Source organism: Nylanderia fulva, unplaced genomic scaffold, assembly GCF_048542155.1.
Source record: "Nylanderia fulva isolate GAGA-0341 unplaced genomic scaffold, ASM4854215v1 Scaffold22, whole genome shotgun sequence".
NCBI lineage: Eukaryota > Metazoa > Arthropoda > Insecta > Hymenoptera > Formicidae > Nylanderia > Nylanderia fulva.
The window spans coordinates 3,547,874-3,567,235 of record NW_028190285.1 but is presented as its reverse complement, the minus strand read 5'-3'; the positions used below and the strand labels follow the sequence as shown (position 1 = coordinate 3,567,235).

The 19,362-nt window shown below is 34.0% G+C and overlaps 1 protein-coding gene across 5 annotated transcripts in view; it reads left to right on the top strand.

Moving 5' to 3' along the window:
• The window catches only part of sick (sickie), a 153,486-nt gene that overhangs the window by 29,033 nt on the left and 105,091 nt on the right, over positions 1–19,362 (top strand). For 2 of the 5 annotated variants that reach the window (XM_029300006.2, XM_029300005.2), the window contains exon 1: positions 4,457–5,482. The exons of 2 other annotated variants lie outside the window; for them this stretch is intronic. In XM_029300006.2, the coding sequence (XP_029155839.1) occupies positions 4,793–5,482 (690 nt within the window). In that variant the 5' untranslated portion in view covers positions 4,457–4,792. Of the gene's footprint in view, positions 1–4,456; positions 5,483–17,658; positions 18,339–19,362 lie in introns of those variants that run through there. One more of the 5 variants, XM_029300008.2, reaches the window with a different exon arrangement.

Below are 19,362 nucleotides of genomic sequence, written 5' to 3'. Positions count from 1 at the left end.
CCCGAGAGCGCGGGTGCATTATTATATTGAATTCGTGAAAACGGAAAAGTAAGTCGACAGGAAGACCGGAAAGCGAATGGAAAGCGAGGAGTCGCGACAGCGTTAAGCCCAATGGTGCGGCTTTATTAATTATTGCGACGACCCTTTGGCTGCCATCACCCTGCCACTTCCTACTCCTTTTCCATTTGTGTGTTTGTTTGCGTACGGGGTTTCATATCGATTCGACCGGTTTTGCTAATAAAGAGACATTATTCGTTCGGGCTTACGCGATATTGAGAGCGCTTACAATTTTTTTAAAGCCTTTATTATTTTTCCAATGTTTTATTTTTTTTCAAAAATTATTTTGATTGAAATAAATTATAATTAAAGGGAAAGCTCTATTGTTTTCATGCATTTCATTCTCATAGAGTAATTATTTATTATATGTGTAATAATATGCCATATAATTTACTAATTTATATTGTAATTTATACTTTGTTTAAAACTTATCTTTACATTGAAGCATAATTTTTAGTTTATAAAGAAAAGAAATTTTAAAATCTCTTATATAGAATGTCTAATCAATTTTCTACGAAATGTCACATACTTATCAATTTTATTATATTAATAGTTTTCGTCGAATAAAATTTCATATATCAATGGATCGCGAAGAAAATAATAAGAAATCACAGAATACACTTGGAATGGGCCACTTATGTAGACTTTTAAGTCTTAAAAAAAAACAAATCTAATCGCATATTTTAGCGAGCGGAAAATCTTTTTCGAAAAGAGGAAACTCGAAAATATTAAGTTATTGGTCGAGTAGAATCAAATTAAAAACTTATTCCCTAGTAATTGAGTGATGCGTCCTCGTTATGACGGATTCCTTGTTTCTCTCTCTCTCTCGTCAGTACGCATATCCCCTTCCATGTTGTTCGAAGGGTTATTCTTTAGGGTGATTATAAGTCAGTGAGTGTCACGTTGAAAGGCGGACTAGAAATTATTTCCACCATGAAATTTCGCAATTGATCTTTGCTTTAGGGATTAATGTTGAAATGAGGGTTCTATTCAGGAATGAATTGTAGAAAAGCTATAGTATAGACGAGGAGAAGAGAGGCAAAAGAATTTTTTATATCAAGAGTTTTCTTAAAGTTTTCTTATCTTTAAATGTGTAAGAATCAATATCACAATTAGATATTTCACTATTAATGATTTAAAATTCCAAAAAACTTGTTCAAAGTACCATACCATTATTATATCATTATTGGTCCATTATTATTATTATACTGTTATTATATGCAAGATCTTTGACGTTGTTTTCCGGTTGTTTCTCATCCATACCCTTATCCTACTATCTCAACATCAAACTTACATTAATTAACATCACCCTCAATCCAGCCATGCTTTTACTATGACCCGGACAAGCAGCGTGAACTTATTAGTTAGCATGCATTTGAAATCTTCTGGTGCGTCAAACACTCACCATAAATATGTAAATTCATCCTGGAGGGATTGCGGGAGGCTGCAAGGAGTAAAGGGTGGTTGTGCCGGCACTCGTCATACGGTGTTGCCGAGAGAGGGCTGCTTTTTCGAAGGGTGACATAGCATGGGTGGCATGCCTTTTCCTTCATCACGATGGCGCTTTTATAATATTCACCCCACGTGTACACACGTCGGGTGATTTTCAGTCCCGGTATCGCCGCTTCCGCCATTCCCATGCCAATGTCGGAAAATACCTTGGCAGCCAGCGATCGAAATATCGAATAAGAATTTCAAGAACGCGCTTTTCTTCTTGTTATCGCTCGAGAAACCTGTTTTCTGTCATGCCTCATTTGATCCTCGATGACCCTCGAAAATCTGTGCAAAACGAGATATCGTCGAGGATAGACTCTCTTGATGGTTTCTCGATTGTTGATATGTTTTCGAAGCACTACAGAAAGAAATGTTTGTTCCTCTCTATAGAATAACGTTTCAATCTATTACATAATCGATACACATTAAATAAAATTAAACATTATTTTTTCAGAAGAAAAAGACACTATAATAAAAATTACAATAGTGTTTTAAAATGATATTAATGTGACGTTTTATCTCATTATTTAACGTGATGCATTATATGCGAAAATAGTATTTATATTTCAATAAACTATTTTCTTTCAGAAATCAAGTAGTGTGGTACTGGGATACTAGAAAGAGTTATATCTCTTATTTGCTGTTATCTTTTTGACCTTTTTGATGTTTAATGGTTTTTGTGATCGAGAATACAGAGATCGACGATTATTGTGATTCTCTTTCAAGTATTACTTTTCAAAAGAGATCAATCAAATTTTAGTTGGACACACAAGACCAAGTTTTAATTTATCACAAGATAAATTTTTTTTATAAAAAGAAAATAATGAAAAATAATATGAACTTGAGAGGAAAGTAATTCGGTAATCTCAATTACAGAGTCCCTTTAAATCGTTCATCGTCACGTTTCCTGCTCAGATTTCTCTTCTCCCAAAATGTCGCGCCCGTACATAATCCAAATACGCTCGATTTCCATTAGTATCCGGCAATTAACGACGGTAATCCAATTTTACAGCCAGGTCTGCAAAAAGCTCTCACGCCTCGAAGCAGCCAGCGCGGCGCCGCGACGCGCCACGACGCGCACCACGCATATAACTCGACTGTTCGCCAAATTTACGGCCGGCGTACTACGAGTGAAATAATCGCCACCCTCTTCTCCTCCCTCTCTCCATAGAAGCTTCTCATTTCATTCATCGTATATATAGTGTTTTTGAAAAACGTGTAATAAAATCTTCAATAGATTTTTCAAAGCTAATCGCGAAGAGCCCTTTTTCTTTAGGATTTATTTTGAGCAAATTTATATAATAAATATTAATGTGTCGCAACACACGAGCCTTTCTTTAAAAAAAGGCATGTTAACTGAATGAATTTAATTTTAATTCAAGTATTGAGGACTCTTTTCCGCGATGCTCGTTGATTGTCTTCAAGTTTATCGCTTCGCAGCTTGAATCACAATCAAGTCGTTTGACAGTTTGTTGCGGTTTGCGGAATTAAACTTAATATTATTTTAATTTGCTGAGTTTTCATTATGCACATAATTTTATGTTTATGTCATCAAATTTCTATTATGTATATAATTTTAATTCACCGAATTACTATTATATGCATAATTTTAATTTGCTGAATTTCTATCATGCACATAATTTTATTGTGTGTATACATAATTTATTCTTGAATTTTTATTGTGTACATAATTTATGTGTACATAAAGGGAATTACTGCAGTGACTTCTCTTTTTTCAATTAACTAATATTAAAAACTAATATTAGGGAGAATAAAACTAATCTGAGGAAAAATAAAACTAACCTGAGAAAAAGTAATACTGCTCTGAGAAAAAATAATAGGTACTAATATTATGGGAAAAATAATGCTAATCTTAGGAAAAATAATACTAATATTAGGAAATACAAAACTAATTTTAGGAAAAATAATACTACTTAATATTAGGAAAAATGTATTATTGGCAAGTTCTAATTCTAAAGTATTAAAAGTTAATATAAAATTCGAGAAATGGCGCGCTTTCGTTGATCTAGTATTTATTTAAAAATGCGTGATACGCGCAATAGTAAGCTTGATATTTTAATTGCGAAGAGGGATAAAATGATTTTATAAATGTAGTGCTCTTGTCGAGTAACTGATAATGAGTTTTCATAATATCAAATTCAAACGTAAAATATTCTGATTAGTTTCTTTTAATTTTCAATTAAATTACTCGTTTAAATAAATTTATTAAGGAGATAAATAATTTAACAAGTTTATGCATTATTAGTTGACTATAAAATTACATTGTTTCTTTTAAGAAATTTTATCTTTCTATGGTATACATATTAGAAAATGTATAATGAGTTACTCGTATGCAATTATAACAGACAGGCAGACGAACGTATGCCCGATTATCTCAATACATTTCAAATAATATTTCATTATTAAAAACATTTCGCCATATGTATATAACGGATATTTAGGTGGCAAAGTAAGGGTTGTGTAAGTTCATCCAATATAATCTCAATTGTGCGCTTGCGCACGTTCGTTGTCGCGACGCTTCGCATCGTCCTGCAATGGGCCGAACCGTCAGTCCTGCCGAGAGAGGATGGTCGTATATTCATCTTCCTGTGTCGGTCCGTGATTTCGAACTTGGTCAATGGATATCGATGAAATTTTTCGCGAAAATGACTGATAAGTGCGAGAATGTCGTGCATTAAAATCATTAATTGCTTCTTTTTATCGTTTCGATAATTCTTTAATAATAACAAACGATACTTTTATTTTATCATTACATTCTGTTAAAATTAAGTGTGTGAAATGAAGAATTTATTATAATAATTTACAGACTATGCCATTTTTATTGATAACAGATTCTGGAAATTTCATATCGTGCGCTCGTTGACAAATTTTTATCTATATTAAAAATTCTTTTTCTTTAATAAATCTAAAAAGAAATCCAAAAATACTAATAAAATAAAATAAAAAAAGAATTCATCATTATCATTAAATCAAAGACAAAGAATTCTGTGAAGAATGGTTGTGAATCGCATATCGAATAATGTAATCACTTTTTCTCGCAATTGTTCTCCGTCCGTCGTAACGTAAAACTAGAATTTTCCATGAAATCTAATTAGAAGAAGCGAATGCGATCCACTCGAATCATCAACTCTGCGGATCTTTTTGAATCTCTCCGGATACTTGAAGATATATTCGAGGAATCGCGATTGCGTACAGCGTCTCGAAAAATGAAAAAGAAACAATGTCGGGTCTCAAGATGCCCGCGGGCTATTCACGCACCAGCAATGGAACCAAGCCGAAAAGCAGAATTTGTCGATTGAAATCTTCGCGATCGCTGATACCCTCTTTAGCGGGAAGTATCCCGGAAAAGACCCTGGAAGTAACAGAATCCTCGTCATCGAGCCCAAGTAGGTCATCCACATCGCCGCGAAGAACTTTCAGCGACCGAAAGTCGCCCAAAAGATCGTTGACGGAAGAACGTCAACAGACATATCACAGTCCTAAGCGTTCGCCGAGGAAATTTTTGCCATCCTTGGATGACGATTCGTTCGAGGACGAGATGGGTCTGGGACTCGAAGTATCGTCGACCACGTCAACATGCGTCGGCGAAAAATCTGGTATGTCCTACCTGGAGTTCGAGACTCTATACACCTTGGAGAAAGAGATGTTGACGCAATCGCGATGCAATCAAGATCAAGTAGCCCAGCTAAATGACAAGTGCATGATAGCGGGATGGTTTGGCGGTAGAAGGGGTGTCTACACGGAACTTCCAGATCCCTTGCTGTCCCATCACATGTGCATGTGTGGTGCAGTTGCACCTCAGCTCTCTAACTCGCAGGCGCCGATAGAAGGATTCAGTTTTGCACCCGGATGGTCTTTAAATGCAGATCATTTTTATCAGTGGCAGCATCGCGGAAAAACTACACAGCAGGTAGTTTGTCATTAGATTTGTAATTTCAAGTTTTTAGGAAATTAGGAAAATTAATGAAGTGCAATCAAGTTTGAAAAGGATTAGGCGCATATAATGGAGTATTTAGCGAATTGAGCCACTGATCAAATTTATCTGTAATACTTGTAATGAGTACACTGTTTTACATAATTATGCATAATTTATATTGATGCATAATTCATAATATATTTTATAAAAAGTTTAAAGGATCGATGATTTATGTGTCAAGAAATATTCTTGGGAATGCGCCGATATATCAGATATTATGGATGCATTTGATTGTACAATCATTTCATCGAAATTATTAATAGCAAATTATAACAGTGAAATTTAATTATTTATTTAAAGGCTCCGCAATCGCACACACACTAAAATACAATTCAATCATATATTCAATTATTAAATTATACGATATTGCATATTCGCGGAAGAGATTATATTTTAAAATTGCATTTAAATCAAGTACAAAATATCACATATTTTGTCTTTGCACATTGAATAGACGAAAAATTATATCTAAAGAGAGGTTTGTAATGTTGTATTATTTTTTAATTATAATTATTAAATCATGAATCATATACTAAACATATTAAAATATACAATATTGAATTATAAAGAATTAAATTATATTTTAATACCAATCAAGGAGATGATAAATTATGTAACTATCCTGAAAAAGGCTTTACCAACGCATTAAATTATAATTTTAGTAACTACAATATTGAAAGTGACAAAATTATATTTTTCAAATCTTTAATCGAATACGTACCATTTAAGTATTGGTTTTTTTTTCTTTTACGATTGAAACGGACGATAGCGACATTCAGGCGGTGAATTAATCCTCACCTGGAAATTCGGGGAAATTTGGGAAATTCGGAATTCCGAATGCAGATCTCGAAATGAACTGTCAGCGGCACGCTCTCTTGCACGCGTTCGCTCACGTTCTCGAATTAATCGAAAAACGGAAGCAATTTTGCAAGCGGACGCGGTGAATCGTCGTATTTAACGTGGACTATTTGTCCTTCTTCGTTTCGATAACGTTTCTCTTTCGTCCTATCCTTTCCCCTAAAGGCTCGTAATATTCACTATACCCCATGACCGGCCTCGTCATCCCCTGAGGCGAGCTGATTTTCCTATACACCCTCTCGACGAGCTAATTTTGGAAACCGAGCCGCAAATTCGCGGCGCTACGCATATCGAATTTAGCTCCATTTCGCCGCTGGCGATTCGCGGATTTCACGCAATCGTCTATTGCGAAAATAATCGCGAAATAATCGTTGTAGCGCAGTAATACGACTGCAGCGCATATTGGACAAATAGAGCGCATATTACAAATAAAGTAAATGAAAAGAAGCAAAAAAAAATATTAATATAGGTACAAAATATTTTATATAAATTAAAGTATATATATTCTGTCCTTTTACTGCCCTTCCTTAGATACCCCTATAGATTGTCAAATAATATTATCTTAAAAAGTGCAAAATTATAATAAGTTATGTAAAGGAACGATTCTCTGTAACAAAGTGCAAAGAATAAATTAATTCGTCAAAATTTATTATACATTTACAGAATGCTTTCCTAAAGACAAATAATTTCTGAAAAATTGATCAAAAGTGCATTATCTTTTACGATATGTTGAGGTCAAATTAGTTGAAAAAAATGGAGCATTCTGTGTTGTTCATTTTGCTTTTTTTCATTCTCATGTCGTCCCGTGGCGTTCGTGTTTCGCTTGTAAAGGGCTCTCGAGATTTCTCTCAACGAGAGGATCGATCCTCGCGAAGGCTATCAAATATGCTGCCCGGGGGTGTGAAGGCACTTTGATCAACCCTTAAGAAGTCCCTTGCCGTCCTTCGGCAATGTTTACTTTAAGGGATGCTATCGGCTACCAGCATCCATGACGCAAGGTGCACTGTCGTCTTCTTGTTCCTTATGCGGATATATCGCCAAAGGATTAGCCCTCGGCGAGACGAAAACAAGGATGTTCATTAGATTGCGATCAAAGCGAATGTTGACTTTACTCGTCAAATTTGCACTCAAAATAATATTAATTCTTAATTAAATGATATTTCGAGTCACATCTCGAATTGAAGTTTTTTTTAGACAAAAACTTTATAAAATGCAGAAAATTAATTAATAATGTTTATGTAACAAAAAACACGTGTAATACTATTCGCACCTGGAAAGTGAGAAACATAATATATTTATTTTTTTTTATACAATTTATTTATACATATATGCGTAAGTAAAGTCTAAAGTCTAAATAAAATTACTTGTCTTATATATAGGATGCTTCTATATTTTTATCGTTAGACAATTTACTTAAGGATTAAAATATATTTTTTTAATAATTAAAAAATATGAAATTAAATATGATATATTGTTTTTCTATTTTTTCATTCTGCAGCGCACTGCATGTGTTATCATAAATAAAAATAAATGTTATAGAAAACGTAAACGTAACGTCATGATGATTGATTTTGGTGAATACAGTTCGCGTTTCTTTTCTTCATTTGTCCTTTTGTGATATTTGCCTTGGGGAATAGCACCAGCGTCTTCTTCTTGCAGGAAGGAGGGTGATTCTGTTTCCCTTTCCCGTTACTAAGGGACAGATTGACTCATGCTCTTATTCCTTTCGACAAAGCAAACGTATTCGCGTCATTATTACGTCTCACGTAGCTCAATTATTCGTACGGAAATAAGCGATCTAATTTTGTGTCTTATTGGGTATATCATATATCTCTCTCTTCTCGCGTGTAATTTATACCATACGATGAGAATGAATCCGATATTGAGATGCATCCGATATTCAATGTATATTTACAAAATGAAAATGCGTTCTCAACTTTTAAAATTTACAGATTTTGTACGTTTTTTTATTATATAATATAAGATACGCACGCACACACAAAACGTATATAATTGAAAAATTAAAAATATTTAGACATTCTTATTTTATTTAGAAACACCGTTTGTAATATTTATAATTTCTCTTTAAATTTTATTGTAATAAAATAATCAATTGTTAATATTTTTTTAATTAAAGTTATAATGTCTTTTTTATATTTGTTTTTCGCAAATGGCACACGCAATAGAATTATTGATTTTTCTTTCGGAGAAAAAAAATGTTTATGGCTGGTGAAAATTATTACTGACATCAGCTATTGTTTAGGTATCACGAGTCGATGAGATTTGACATATGTCGCAATATATCCATATTCACAAATCAGCGATCCGCATAGATTGTTGGGGATGATATTGTTAGCCGTATAACAAGTTTATATTACTGAAAATATCGAGGCATTTGCGAGAAATTGCAGCTCTCGTAAAAAAAAAAAAAAAATATGAGCGATAAACGAATTGAAACGCGCTTTTATATGTTAACAAAAAAATATTGTGACATTCAATTTTTAAATATTTTAATTAAATTTGAATCAATTAGTCATTTAATTTTGGTTTAATCTTGTTCAATTTTGTGTTGTATTCCTCTATTATGATTATATATCGTTTTATTAAGGCACGTGGAATCGATAGAGAAAGGAAAAGTTGTAATAGCGCGAAGGGGACGCGCGAAAGAGGGCGCACAGTCTGACAAGAGCAATTTTCGTGGGGCTGCAAATTGGCAATCGGACGATAAATGATTTAGGTCGTACTCACGAATGTCGATACTCATATACTGTACGTACATGCGTTTGTATTTGGCTTGCGATATTCGGATATACGGAGACGAACCTACCCCAAGGCGAAGCGCATATTTCCGCTTATCGAGTCATCTTACCGAGAAAATAGATCTTTAATCAAATCGCGAAGTGAGTCATAGATTCATACGCGTGCGTGAAATACATTTGTAAGCGTACAACGCGTTCTATAAATCGCGAACTGTTTCACCAAGCAAATAAGATTAAAGAAAATTAAATTTTAAATATTAAAAAGGCCGCGTAAAAGAGGAAGAAACAGTCTTTTTGAAATTCTTTAATTTTTACTCGTTTGAAATGAATTAGGAAGAGAGAGAGAGAGAGAGAGAGAGAGAAAGAGTAATAAAATTACATGATTGAATTATAATTATGAAATATTATTGATTAATATCATTAAAATAAAAATGTAGCGTTTCAACTTAGAATCTTGATTGAAAAGAGGCTGGATATCTCTCAAGGATGTAGCTCACATGATAAATATACAGGAACACAAACTTTCCAAATTTTCAAATCATCGTATATTTTATTAATGTTGTGTGTCGCTACATACCGGAATAAATATTTCTCTTTCGAACGCTGTTCTCTGAATACATAAATACTCATAATCCGTTTGCGTGGCAGGATGCAGCAGGATGCTAAAAAAATAATCGAGGTAGACGCGTTTGCAGCAATGGTGTTAAATAAATACGTCGACACAGCGTTGCACCTGGATTATCACGAAAAAGGGATTTCGTAGCTCTATCGGGTTTCGCTTTGCGCGGATTTTTCACTGCTGTTTTGCAGCTCAGCTTCCGTCCGAAATATTCCGCACGTTATTTGCCAAAAAAAGAAAACCAAACAAATTTCGTGTTGTTAAAATTTTTCTAAAAAAAGATTAAATTATATATAAATTATACATTTAATAAATTTAATTTATAATTGAATTAGGATTTTGAACATAAAAACTTAATTTTTGTTTCTTATGTTACGTAACGGATTAAAATAATGAGTTTTTATATTATTTAAAATGTATATTTTTCGTTTTGCATATTTTTTATAGCATATACACGAGTAATATAGAAATAAATTATTGCATATTTGAAAAAGAAAGTGAGAAAGCATACACATTTCTTTCTCTTTTATATATTTGTTCATTATTTCTTATTATATTATCTAACAGTCTTCGATAGCCGTTTTGTGTGTGTCATGCTCGGAAGAAGTTTTGGTAAGCCGTCCGCGAAAGGACACCCGACGTGCAAAATCAATATTCCCCGCGTACACTCTCGGACCTTCCGGAGTCTATGCCACATTGCGTCCACATCAAATGCCACGTGGAAATGCCACATCACACGAATATCGTACTGATACGTTTCACGCGAGAACAAACGTGCCGAACTACATCGCAGAATGTGTCGCAGTTGTCGCCGCCGATGTTGAACCGCAATTATATAAGCCCATTCCGGATCAGTTATTTTCCTTTTTTTTTAATCAAGTTACTCGTCAAATTAATATGTTAATTATAATTCGCGTTATATAACAAATAATATAAAATATATAAATCATATATTTTCTTTTGCTCTTTTTTATAAAAGGCTATAAGTAATTATTATTTACTCGAGAGGTAAAATTAATTCAACGATTTTAGATATTTATTAAAAATATATGTACAGAAAATAATTAGCATTTAGCTGTAATTTTCAGAAACTATTTCTAAAATAACATGTAGTAAATAATATTTAGGTGATAGTATATGGAGTAGTAATTGTCAGGTGTGTGTTATGAAAAAAAGAGAAAGAAAAACGACAAAATATGACTAACACGTTTGAGATACGAAGAGAACCGTCTTGCTCCTTGGGGCAAAAGGATACTGCTTGGGAAGATGGGACTACTCTCGAATCAGGAGCGCGACCCCAAGTAAACGTCGAAGCTCGTTAGAGTGAGTTTCGAAGAGCGAGTTAGTGGTCTCCCGCGCGCTATACTACGTGAGCCGAAAGAATTATAGCAATTTCGACGTGACGAAACCTGAATTCGTAATACGCTTTCTGCGAATGACACGCGTCTGCTGTACAGATCTTGTCGAAAGAATAGAGATTTTCCTTAATGATCGAAGGGAATTCCTTCTTAATTTTAAGATATAGTTTTAGAAGAGTAATCGTAAACTCTCCTAGCATGAATTTAGAAATCTTGACGTACAAAAACATTAGGAAAAATAATATTTTTTTAAAAACATTAATTTATTGAGTTTCATACAATTATGCTTTGATAACATATGCTTGGAATAAAAATAGTAAAAAAAAGCATTCCTTCTTGGGACACGTATTTGGGTATAATAATTCACGTGCTTTATATGTATAATAGTTATTTAATTTTTGTAATACTCTAATTATATATATATTATTTCCCATATATATTTTGGAAAATTATTACATATGTATTTTAGCTTTGGAGATATAGGCGTTTGTATTATTTAGATTCGATGTATGTATAATATATACTAAAGAAAATTTTTTATTCTTTTAATATTTTTTTAAAATAAAATCCCGTAGAATTTTAGTAAAAACTTTGGTAAAACTAACTGTTATTGTTGCATAGTGCATATTTAAATGTTGTACATACATACACTGTACTGTTGACAAAGTGCGTGTCGCAAGATACGTAACTGCTTCAGAAAAGACAAACGAGTGTTGTTATGCAAGGCATCGCTACAAGGCGAAAGTTTTGTTGCACGTGTGCATTTGTGAGTTTCTCTAAAATCATTCTAAGGTCTCATTGTCAGTCTCTCACTTTGTCTTGTGTGGGCCAGTTAGCGTATGCAAAAGGATGCCCACACGAAGGGAGAGACACACAATGGCAGGGTTGGGCCCGGTTACATCGCGACTCAGGTAAATTTAGCTCGTTCTCGCGAGAGTGCGTGTGTACGCACGTGCACCCGTCGTAAATGGTGTGTAGGTGTGAGCCATTCATTCATAAAACATAACCCACGTGGCGCCGACGACGGGCAAACTATACGAAAAAACAAGTTGCGAGCATCCCAAAATGGAAGTTAAAGAGACGAGCAAAAGGAAAAGAATTAAGTTTTTAGCGATCCCATTACACGAATTTTCGCAGAAAATCTTTTTATTCAAACAATTACATAATAATCATTTTATATGATTAATTTAAGTATGATTTATTTTGCATTTTTTTTTCAATCGTTATTTTGTTCAACTTTCATTTACATATCTGTGAGAAACGTTTGTATGTATTAAATTTAAAGATGTTTAGACAGGCTTTAATTTTAGGGAGAAAGATAAAGAATGCTAATCAGATCTTATCGGAATCGTAATGGCGAACGCGCAAAAATAACTTTGTTCCCGCAAGAGAGAGAAGAGAGTTTGGTAGTCATGACGACAACAGAGTTTTCTCGAATTTCGCGAGGGTGTGAGAACATAGGACATGCTTGTTGCAGGACACGTACCCTTCTGAGAGAAGAGGGTGCATGCATCCTCTACCTAGTTCTTGGGGGAATGATAACTCGGTTACAATGGTTCTCAACCGCGTATGACTTTCATCGTCACTCTTATCAATTCCGATCAATTTTTATACAAAGTGCTCATGTTTTAAACAAATTTAAAATTTGTGAAAATAAATATTTAAATTTTATTCATTATCAGACAGATACAATTACAGTAAAATTTGATAGGTTTTTTCCCTTTATATCTTTATTCTATTCTTTTTTACATATCATCTGCATGTTTTTAAATATAAATATTTTTAAAATAAAGCATTTGCAGACATATTACGAGGAGAAAGCTTTTTAATTTTGACATTTCTAATTTAAATTTTAAATTTGATGATTTAAACCAGAAGCACTTTGTATGTATAAACTTTAATTAAATATAATTTTTTTATCACATTTTATTGTATATTGAAAGATGATAAAAAAATTTCAACGAATTGATTAAAATAAAAAACATTCGGATGTTTGTTTAGTCATTAAATAAAAATTTTAATATTAAATTCTGCAGTGTAACAAAATAATTATTTTTCAAGCGTAAATGATTTTTAGTTTGTAATTTCTAAAATTTCTTTAAATGAATTTTTAACTTATTTCTTAAAATTAATTTTTTAAATTATTCATATATTGATTTATTATTGATTATATAATTGATATAAATAATTTAAGATTTAATTTAATTTACTGATTAAATTTCTTCTGAACACATATCTATATTTTATATACATATTCTTTTCCGATATATAATTATGTTTTTATATAACTCGTTAGATGTAATGAAGTTACATCCCATCGCGGTTTACAATATAGATACTATACTATTTCGCGATAGAGGCACGATCTATATTTACGTATCTTTAACGATTCTCACTTGAAGTCGCGCTTTGCCGATCGGAAAATTGACCGCGGGAGATTTTGCTGCGTAACTAAGTGCAGAGTTAATGTGCATCTCTCGAAGTAAAGAGGGTGAAAAATGCAGGGAAGAGAGGGTGTCGTGGTGGCACACGGATCGTTTGTAACGGCGAGGAAGAGGGATAGTCGGGCAATGACCGGCGAGAGAAAACAAAGCGATTCGTATGAGTGCATCTGCTGCATACATTACGCTAGTATATTATCGATAAGTTGCGCATTTTTCGCGCTTATTGTTCATTGACTATATTTTCTCTTCAATCTCTTCAAAAGCTAGACACTGTATAAGTCAGTGTTATTATATGTGTATGTTATCGTTATTAAATTTTTGACGAGATGGGAATAATATCTTACAGTTATTAAAATTTATTAATAATATAATTGTACTTAATTATGATTCGGTATCATAATTTTAATAAATGACGAAAATTTATTGCGCATTTTGTTGTTTTTTTTTTTCTTTTCGACGGGACTCTATTAAATTGAGGAGATCATTCTGATCGGCTTTGATTGGATTATGCGCTTAAGATAGTTTCCCAATTTCGAGGTTTCCCTTTCGTTCTCGATTTTCTCTCCTCCCGTTATCCCTGATACGTCTCGATATCGTTCGAGTTAAAGCACACCTAATTCCGTCGGACCGTTCCATGGTCGGTGGTGTCCGTCGAGTCTCGCTCGCCATAATTGCGCGACAAAGCCAAGGCTCTTCACCCCATTCTCGTCTCTCGTCCTCGCGAGACTCGCAAAATTGTTGCGCTGACGTAATCCAACCCCTTGTCATCATTGGAATAAAGTGAAACTCACTTTCTCCCGCTAGTCGATATGAATTAGTTTCGCAACTTTCGACTTGACATTTTTGTCAAATGAAAATGTATCGAAGAGATTGGAAGATAAAAAGCGACGAAATTGAGGTAGAATATACACATATATATATATATCTATATATTTTAATTATGAAATAACATAACTCTATATGGTCTTATATGTTATACATTTTTATAAACTTTTCGCAAAATAATAAGAATAAAGGCGTTAAAGGATGCAATCAGAATGAGAATTAATAATTTTGCCATGAGAAAATAAAGAGTACAAAAGTATGTATTTACCATAGTCGATTTCGGTCGGCGATTCACCCTCTTCTCTTTGAAAAAAAAGCATATGAAGTTTACCTTTCATCTCGTCCCTCTCTTTTATTCGTGGAATCATCCTCTCGGTTGCATTATCTCACGCAGGATGATAAAAAACGGGCAGGATTACGCGACTAACGAGCCGTCAGACTGCCGTCGGCCATCAGGAGCGAATTAATTATTGTCCTTTAACGGTTTCGTTTCCGGCTCCTGAGCTTTCGGTGTCGCCATCGTTCCGGAGGGATCTGTTGCAATATTCAATTTCATGCACCCCCTTTGCGCTATGGACCTGCCATCCCTGTGCCGAAGGACAATTATTATCGTTTGACTGTTCCCTCTCGAATTTCGGGATGCAAATCATTGTGCCGGAAAAACGATCGTCAAACGACCATCAGAAATTAATTGCCAAAATTTTGCAAACGCGAATGTTTTCAATTCAAGATTTAGGAGATCACGGTCAATTTACATGTGTAAATATATTAAAAATTTCCTATATACATGTATATACTTATTACGGGAGACTGAAAATGTCGTTTCAATGACGAATGAACGAATGAATGGCAGCAGAGACGCGAATAATAACAGACGCATTCCCGACAGGTGCACGGATCGATTGTTATTCCGCGCGACTCGCGTACGAGCAGCATCATTAATTGTAATGCCGTCCGTGGCGTTGCCTTTTAACGCGATGATCGGCGCCAAGTCGAATATCGATCAGAGCGCGTACACGCGGTTCCCACCGGCTTTTATCAGTGCCGCGATGCATTGCGATTCCATGTGACGTCCTCGCGGCTTGACATCTAGAATGGCAGGGATCGGAATAAAGAAGAAATTGCACTCTCGGTCGAACCACCGAACCAAAATTATTGCTGGAAACCTTATTGAGAAACAGAATTACGTAGAGAAATTGCTACACACATCTATATAATTACGGTCAATTCATTTGTTCAAGATGCGATTTGTTTTATAATAAAAAATAGTTGATGAAAAAAAAATAGTCGCCATAACTGCAATGATATATTTTAAATGAAATGATTTAATGAAATTTTCGATTGTTGGAAGATTAGTTTGGATTGCGCTATCGTGTGAAAAAGTTTGAGAGAAACTGTACTATATAGGATCAGCGGTAGCTCGCTGCAACAGAATGACTTGGCGACCTAATCAACGAGACGAATCGGTCGCTGATGAATTTACGGCCTTTCGTTTGATTCCGTTAATTCGTTGATTCAAACGAAGACGCCCACGCAAACGACGACGCTCGCTGATCGCTTTACTCATCGTGCTCTATTTCGACTGTCGCCGTCGCTCGCTCTTTCCTCCCTTTAACCGCCGAACCGCGTCTCTCGTTTTCTATTTCCATCCCCCTTTACGTGTTATTTTCGCCCGCGGAGGAAAGATATTGTCTTCCCGGAACATCGTCGGACGTCTAGCAATTTTTATTACTTCTTCTTCCTCTTTATATTCTCCCTCATTCTCTCTCTCTCTATATCCCACGATACATTATTATACAATTTGCTTACCTCTAAGTAAGTTTAAGAGAGACAATTGTTGCAAATTCTAACGCACATTCTACATTTATTATAAATCAAAGATAGTCGATATATTAGAGAGAGGTATTTAAACTTTGGATGTATACATACATGTATTATGCAATCAAAATGATTACTCTAGATGCTTTCATAATTTTCTTCGCACGTACAACTTTATCAATGTTTATTGAAATTTTTATTTTTAACAGAGGTGACTTATCAGAGAGATTTAACAGAGATGGTTTTTATTTTATTTTATATTTATTATGTTTTGCATAAAATATCACAAAGATATATGAGGCACTTTTAATTAATGTTATATACATTTCTCATTATAAATAAAAATTAATACTTCTTTCTGAAGATTACACAATTCTTTATACATATATATGCAATTTTCTGTTCATTTCTTCTGGTTTTTATTAAAGTTATTAGATAACAGCATTGAAGAATTGCCTATTACATATATTATTAAATTGACGCTGATTTGTTTATATTATTGAGAAATTTTTCTTTTAATTTAAAATTCTTCTGTCATTATTTGACAGTTCGATGCAGCTTCTCTTCGTCGTCGTAAATGCTTAAAATAGCAATCTTAAGATGTGTCACACTTTCTGATGCATGCGTCATCATCATGATTCTTAGTCCTTAATTTCTCGCGAGACTTTTGTATACATAAACATTTTTCATCAGAAGATAAATCTTGCATAATTTTACCATTAAATTAAAAATATGCGCGCAAAAAAAGATTAACATAATTTTATTATACAAATTGTGTATGTGTGTATGTAAAATTAATATATGTAATTTATAATTCTTTTTAAATCCAATATTATTTTGATATATGACTTTGACATTAACTTGAAATTATATTTATGATTAATAAAAATTGATTTGATTTTAATTAGATTGATTAAAATTAAAAATTCGTTAGGTTAGGTGAAAATTAAAATTTGATTTGAACAAATTTAACATAGTTTCCAACATTGTAACAAAATTTAATTTATATAACGTATAAATTAATTTTAATAATAATAATTGAATAAGTGAAAGAGAAATGTAATTATTTTATTCAATACTAGATACATACATTATTAGAAAATATATGATAGTATTTCGAACATTATACATTTCAAAATTTATAATAAACTTGAAGTTTCCATAACTACTCCGAAATTTGAAAACACAATTGTATCAAATGCAAGGACGTAACTTGTTGATATTCTATAGGTGAACTTTTGTAAATAGAGATACAGATATATAGATAGAGAGAGAGAGTGGCAAAACAGGAAAAGGAGGGGGAGATGAAAGAGATGACGAGAAGGAGGGAGAAAATGAGAAGGAGGAGAAGGCACGAGAGATTGTATACCTACGAATAGAGAAACGTGCGCTTCGTCGCTCGCGTATTCAGTTACGTCCGATGCGTCGTGGTGTCGAGGCGCTTCTTCATGTTTCTCTTACAATGAGTCGCGATGTGCAAATCGTCACGTTGTTCTGGAGATCGATCCAGAACGAGAACGGTTCTCTCTTGATTGGCAAATCGAACATTTCAATTACAATATAACAATTTCGATAAAATATATAAAGTGGATAAAGAAATTTTGCATAGCGAGACGATTTTTTTAACAATATTGAGTAGTATGAATGAAATGAATATCAAACTTGTTGAGATTCCGATAAATATCTTAATATTGTTATACAACATCTCGATACCATATATATTATTAATTTAAATGTCGTAGAAAACTAAAATAAAGCATTTTAGAAAAAGAAGAAAAATAAAATCAACGTGCGTGTTGTAGCAATTTCAGAAACGTTTTTCGAAAGAGACAAAAGTGAAAATCCACGAGGTCAGAGATGTGTCAAGGATTGCAATTATAACTGTAGTGCGATTAGAGCACGATCGCAATTATGCGTTATTGTGCGGCAATTCGGTGCAAAGTGCAGAGTACAATTACGATTCGCGAGAGATAATCGCAGAGTGCATTCGAATGACGCTGGAGCATCACGTTGACCACCGGCGGCGTCATGGCGTGTATCAGAGCGCCGAGATCCGTGCGCGGTTCCGTCGACGATATTAAGGCCGATTCCACGCGTAATATCGTGCAGGTAAAAACTTGCTCCTTTTTGCTCGTAATATCTCTCTTTCGCCCCAACAGACGTCTCGAATCTTTATGCGATAATTTATGCTTCCAAGTATTTCTGTCCTCTTTACAAATTCATTTTTAATCATGGGAAGAGAGAGAGAGGTGTCTTTAATGTAATGAAGTGATAAAGTTTTGATTGGACACTAGTATCACGTTACTAAATTTATACTTCCATTCGTCCACTCACAATCAGTGTATATAAGTATGGCAGATAAAGCTTTTATAAACACTCTTCTTATGTGAGTATCGGGCGGGACAAGTCGCAAGTTCATCTCTTGGATCAGACAGGTAGAATGAAATAAAAAAGAAAAAAAAATCAGATTCTTTTACGGGTTAAATTTGCGGAACTCTGGAATGTAACTCTAACAATATAAGGTATAACGCAAACAGACGCAAGATAAAATAAATGGGTTATATTTAAATGTTTAAAATTTTAAATATTTTCAACGAAAGAAGTATAATTTACACTTTTCTCTAATTATTGTTTTATACATATATCTATTATTATTATCATCTCCGCAAATAATAAACTATATTAAATAAAATGTATCTTTTATCTCGCAATCAGTGAGATATATACTTTAATATATGCGTTTCGATATCTTACTTCTGCCTCTTTCTCTCTCTGAAATATCGCGGGAAAGTCCTGCGGGATTTAATCGGAAAAGCGCGAAAAGATTGAGAGAAGCGACGACCCCATCATCGTGGGGCCGCCGTAATAATGGCGACCTGAAATCATGAAGCGAGCCTTCGCCCGCTTCCCTTCCGTTCGTCTCTTTGCACGCTTAAAAATAGTACGCGATGACTAACTCTCTCCTCTCCTCGCTCTGTAGCTCCTGTCTTCCTCTCTTTCTCGTCATGCACCACGTTTGTCTTTCCTTGTGCCTTCCAGCGTCCAGTGTGTTCTCTCTCTTTCTCTGCCTCTTCGGACAGACTCTCGAGAGTCGTTTGCTCGCACGCTTGCACGCGCTGAAAAGCCTGGCGCT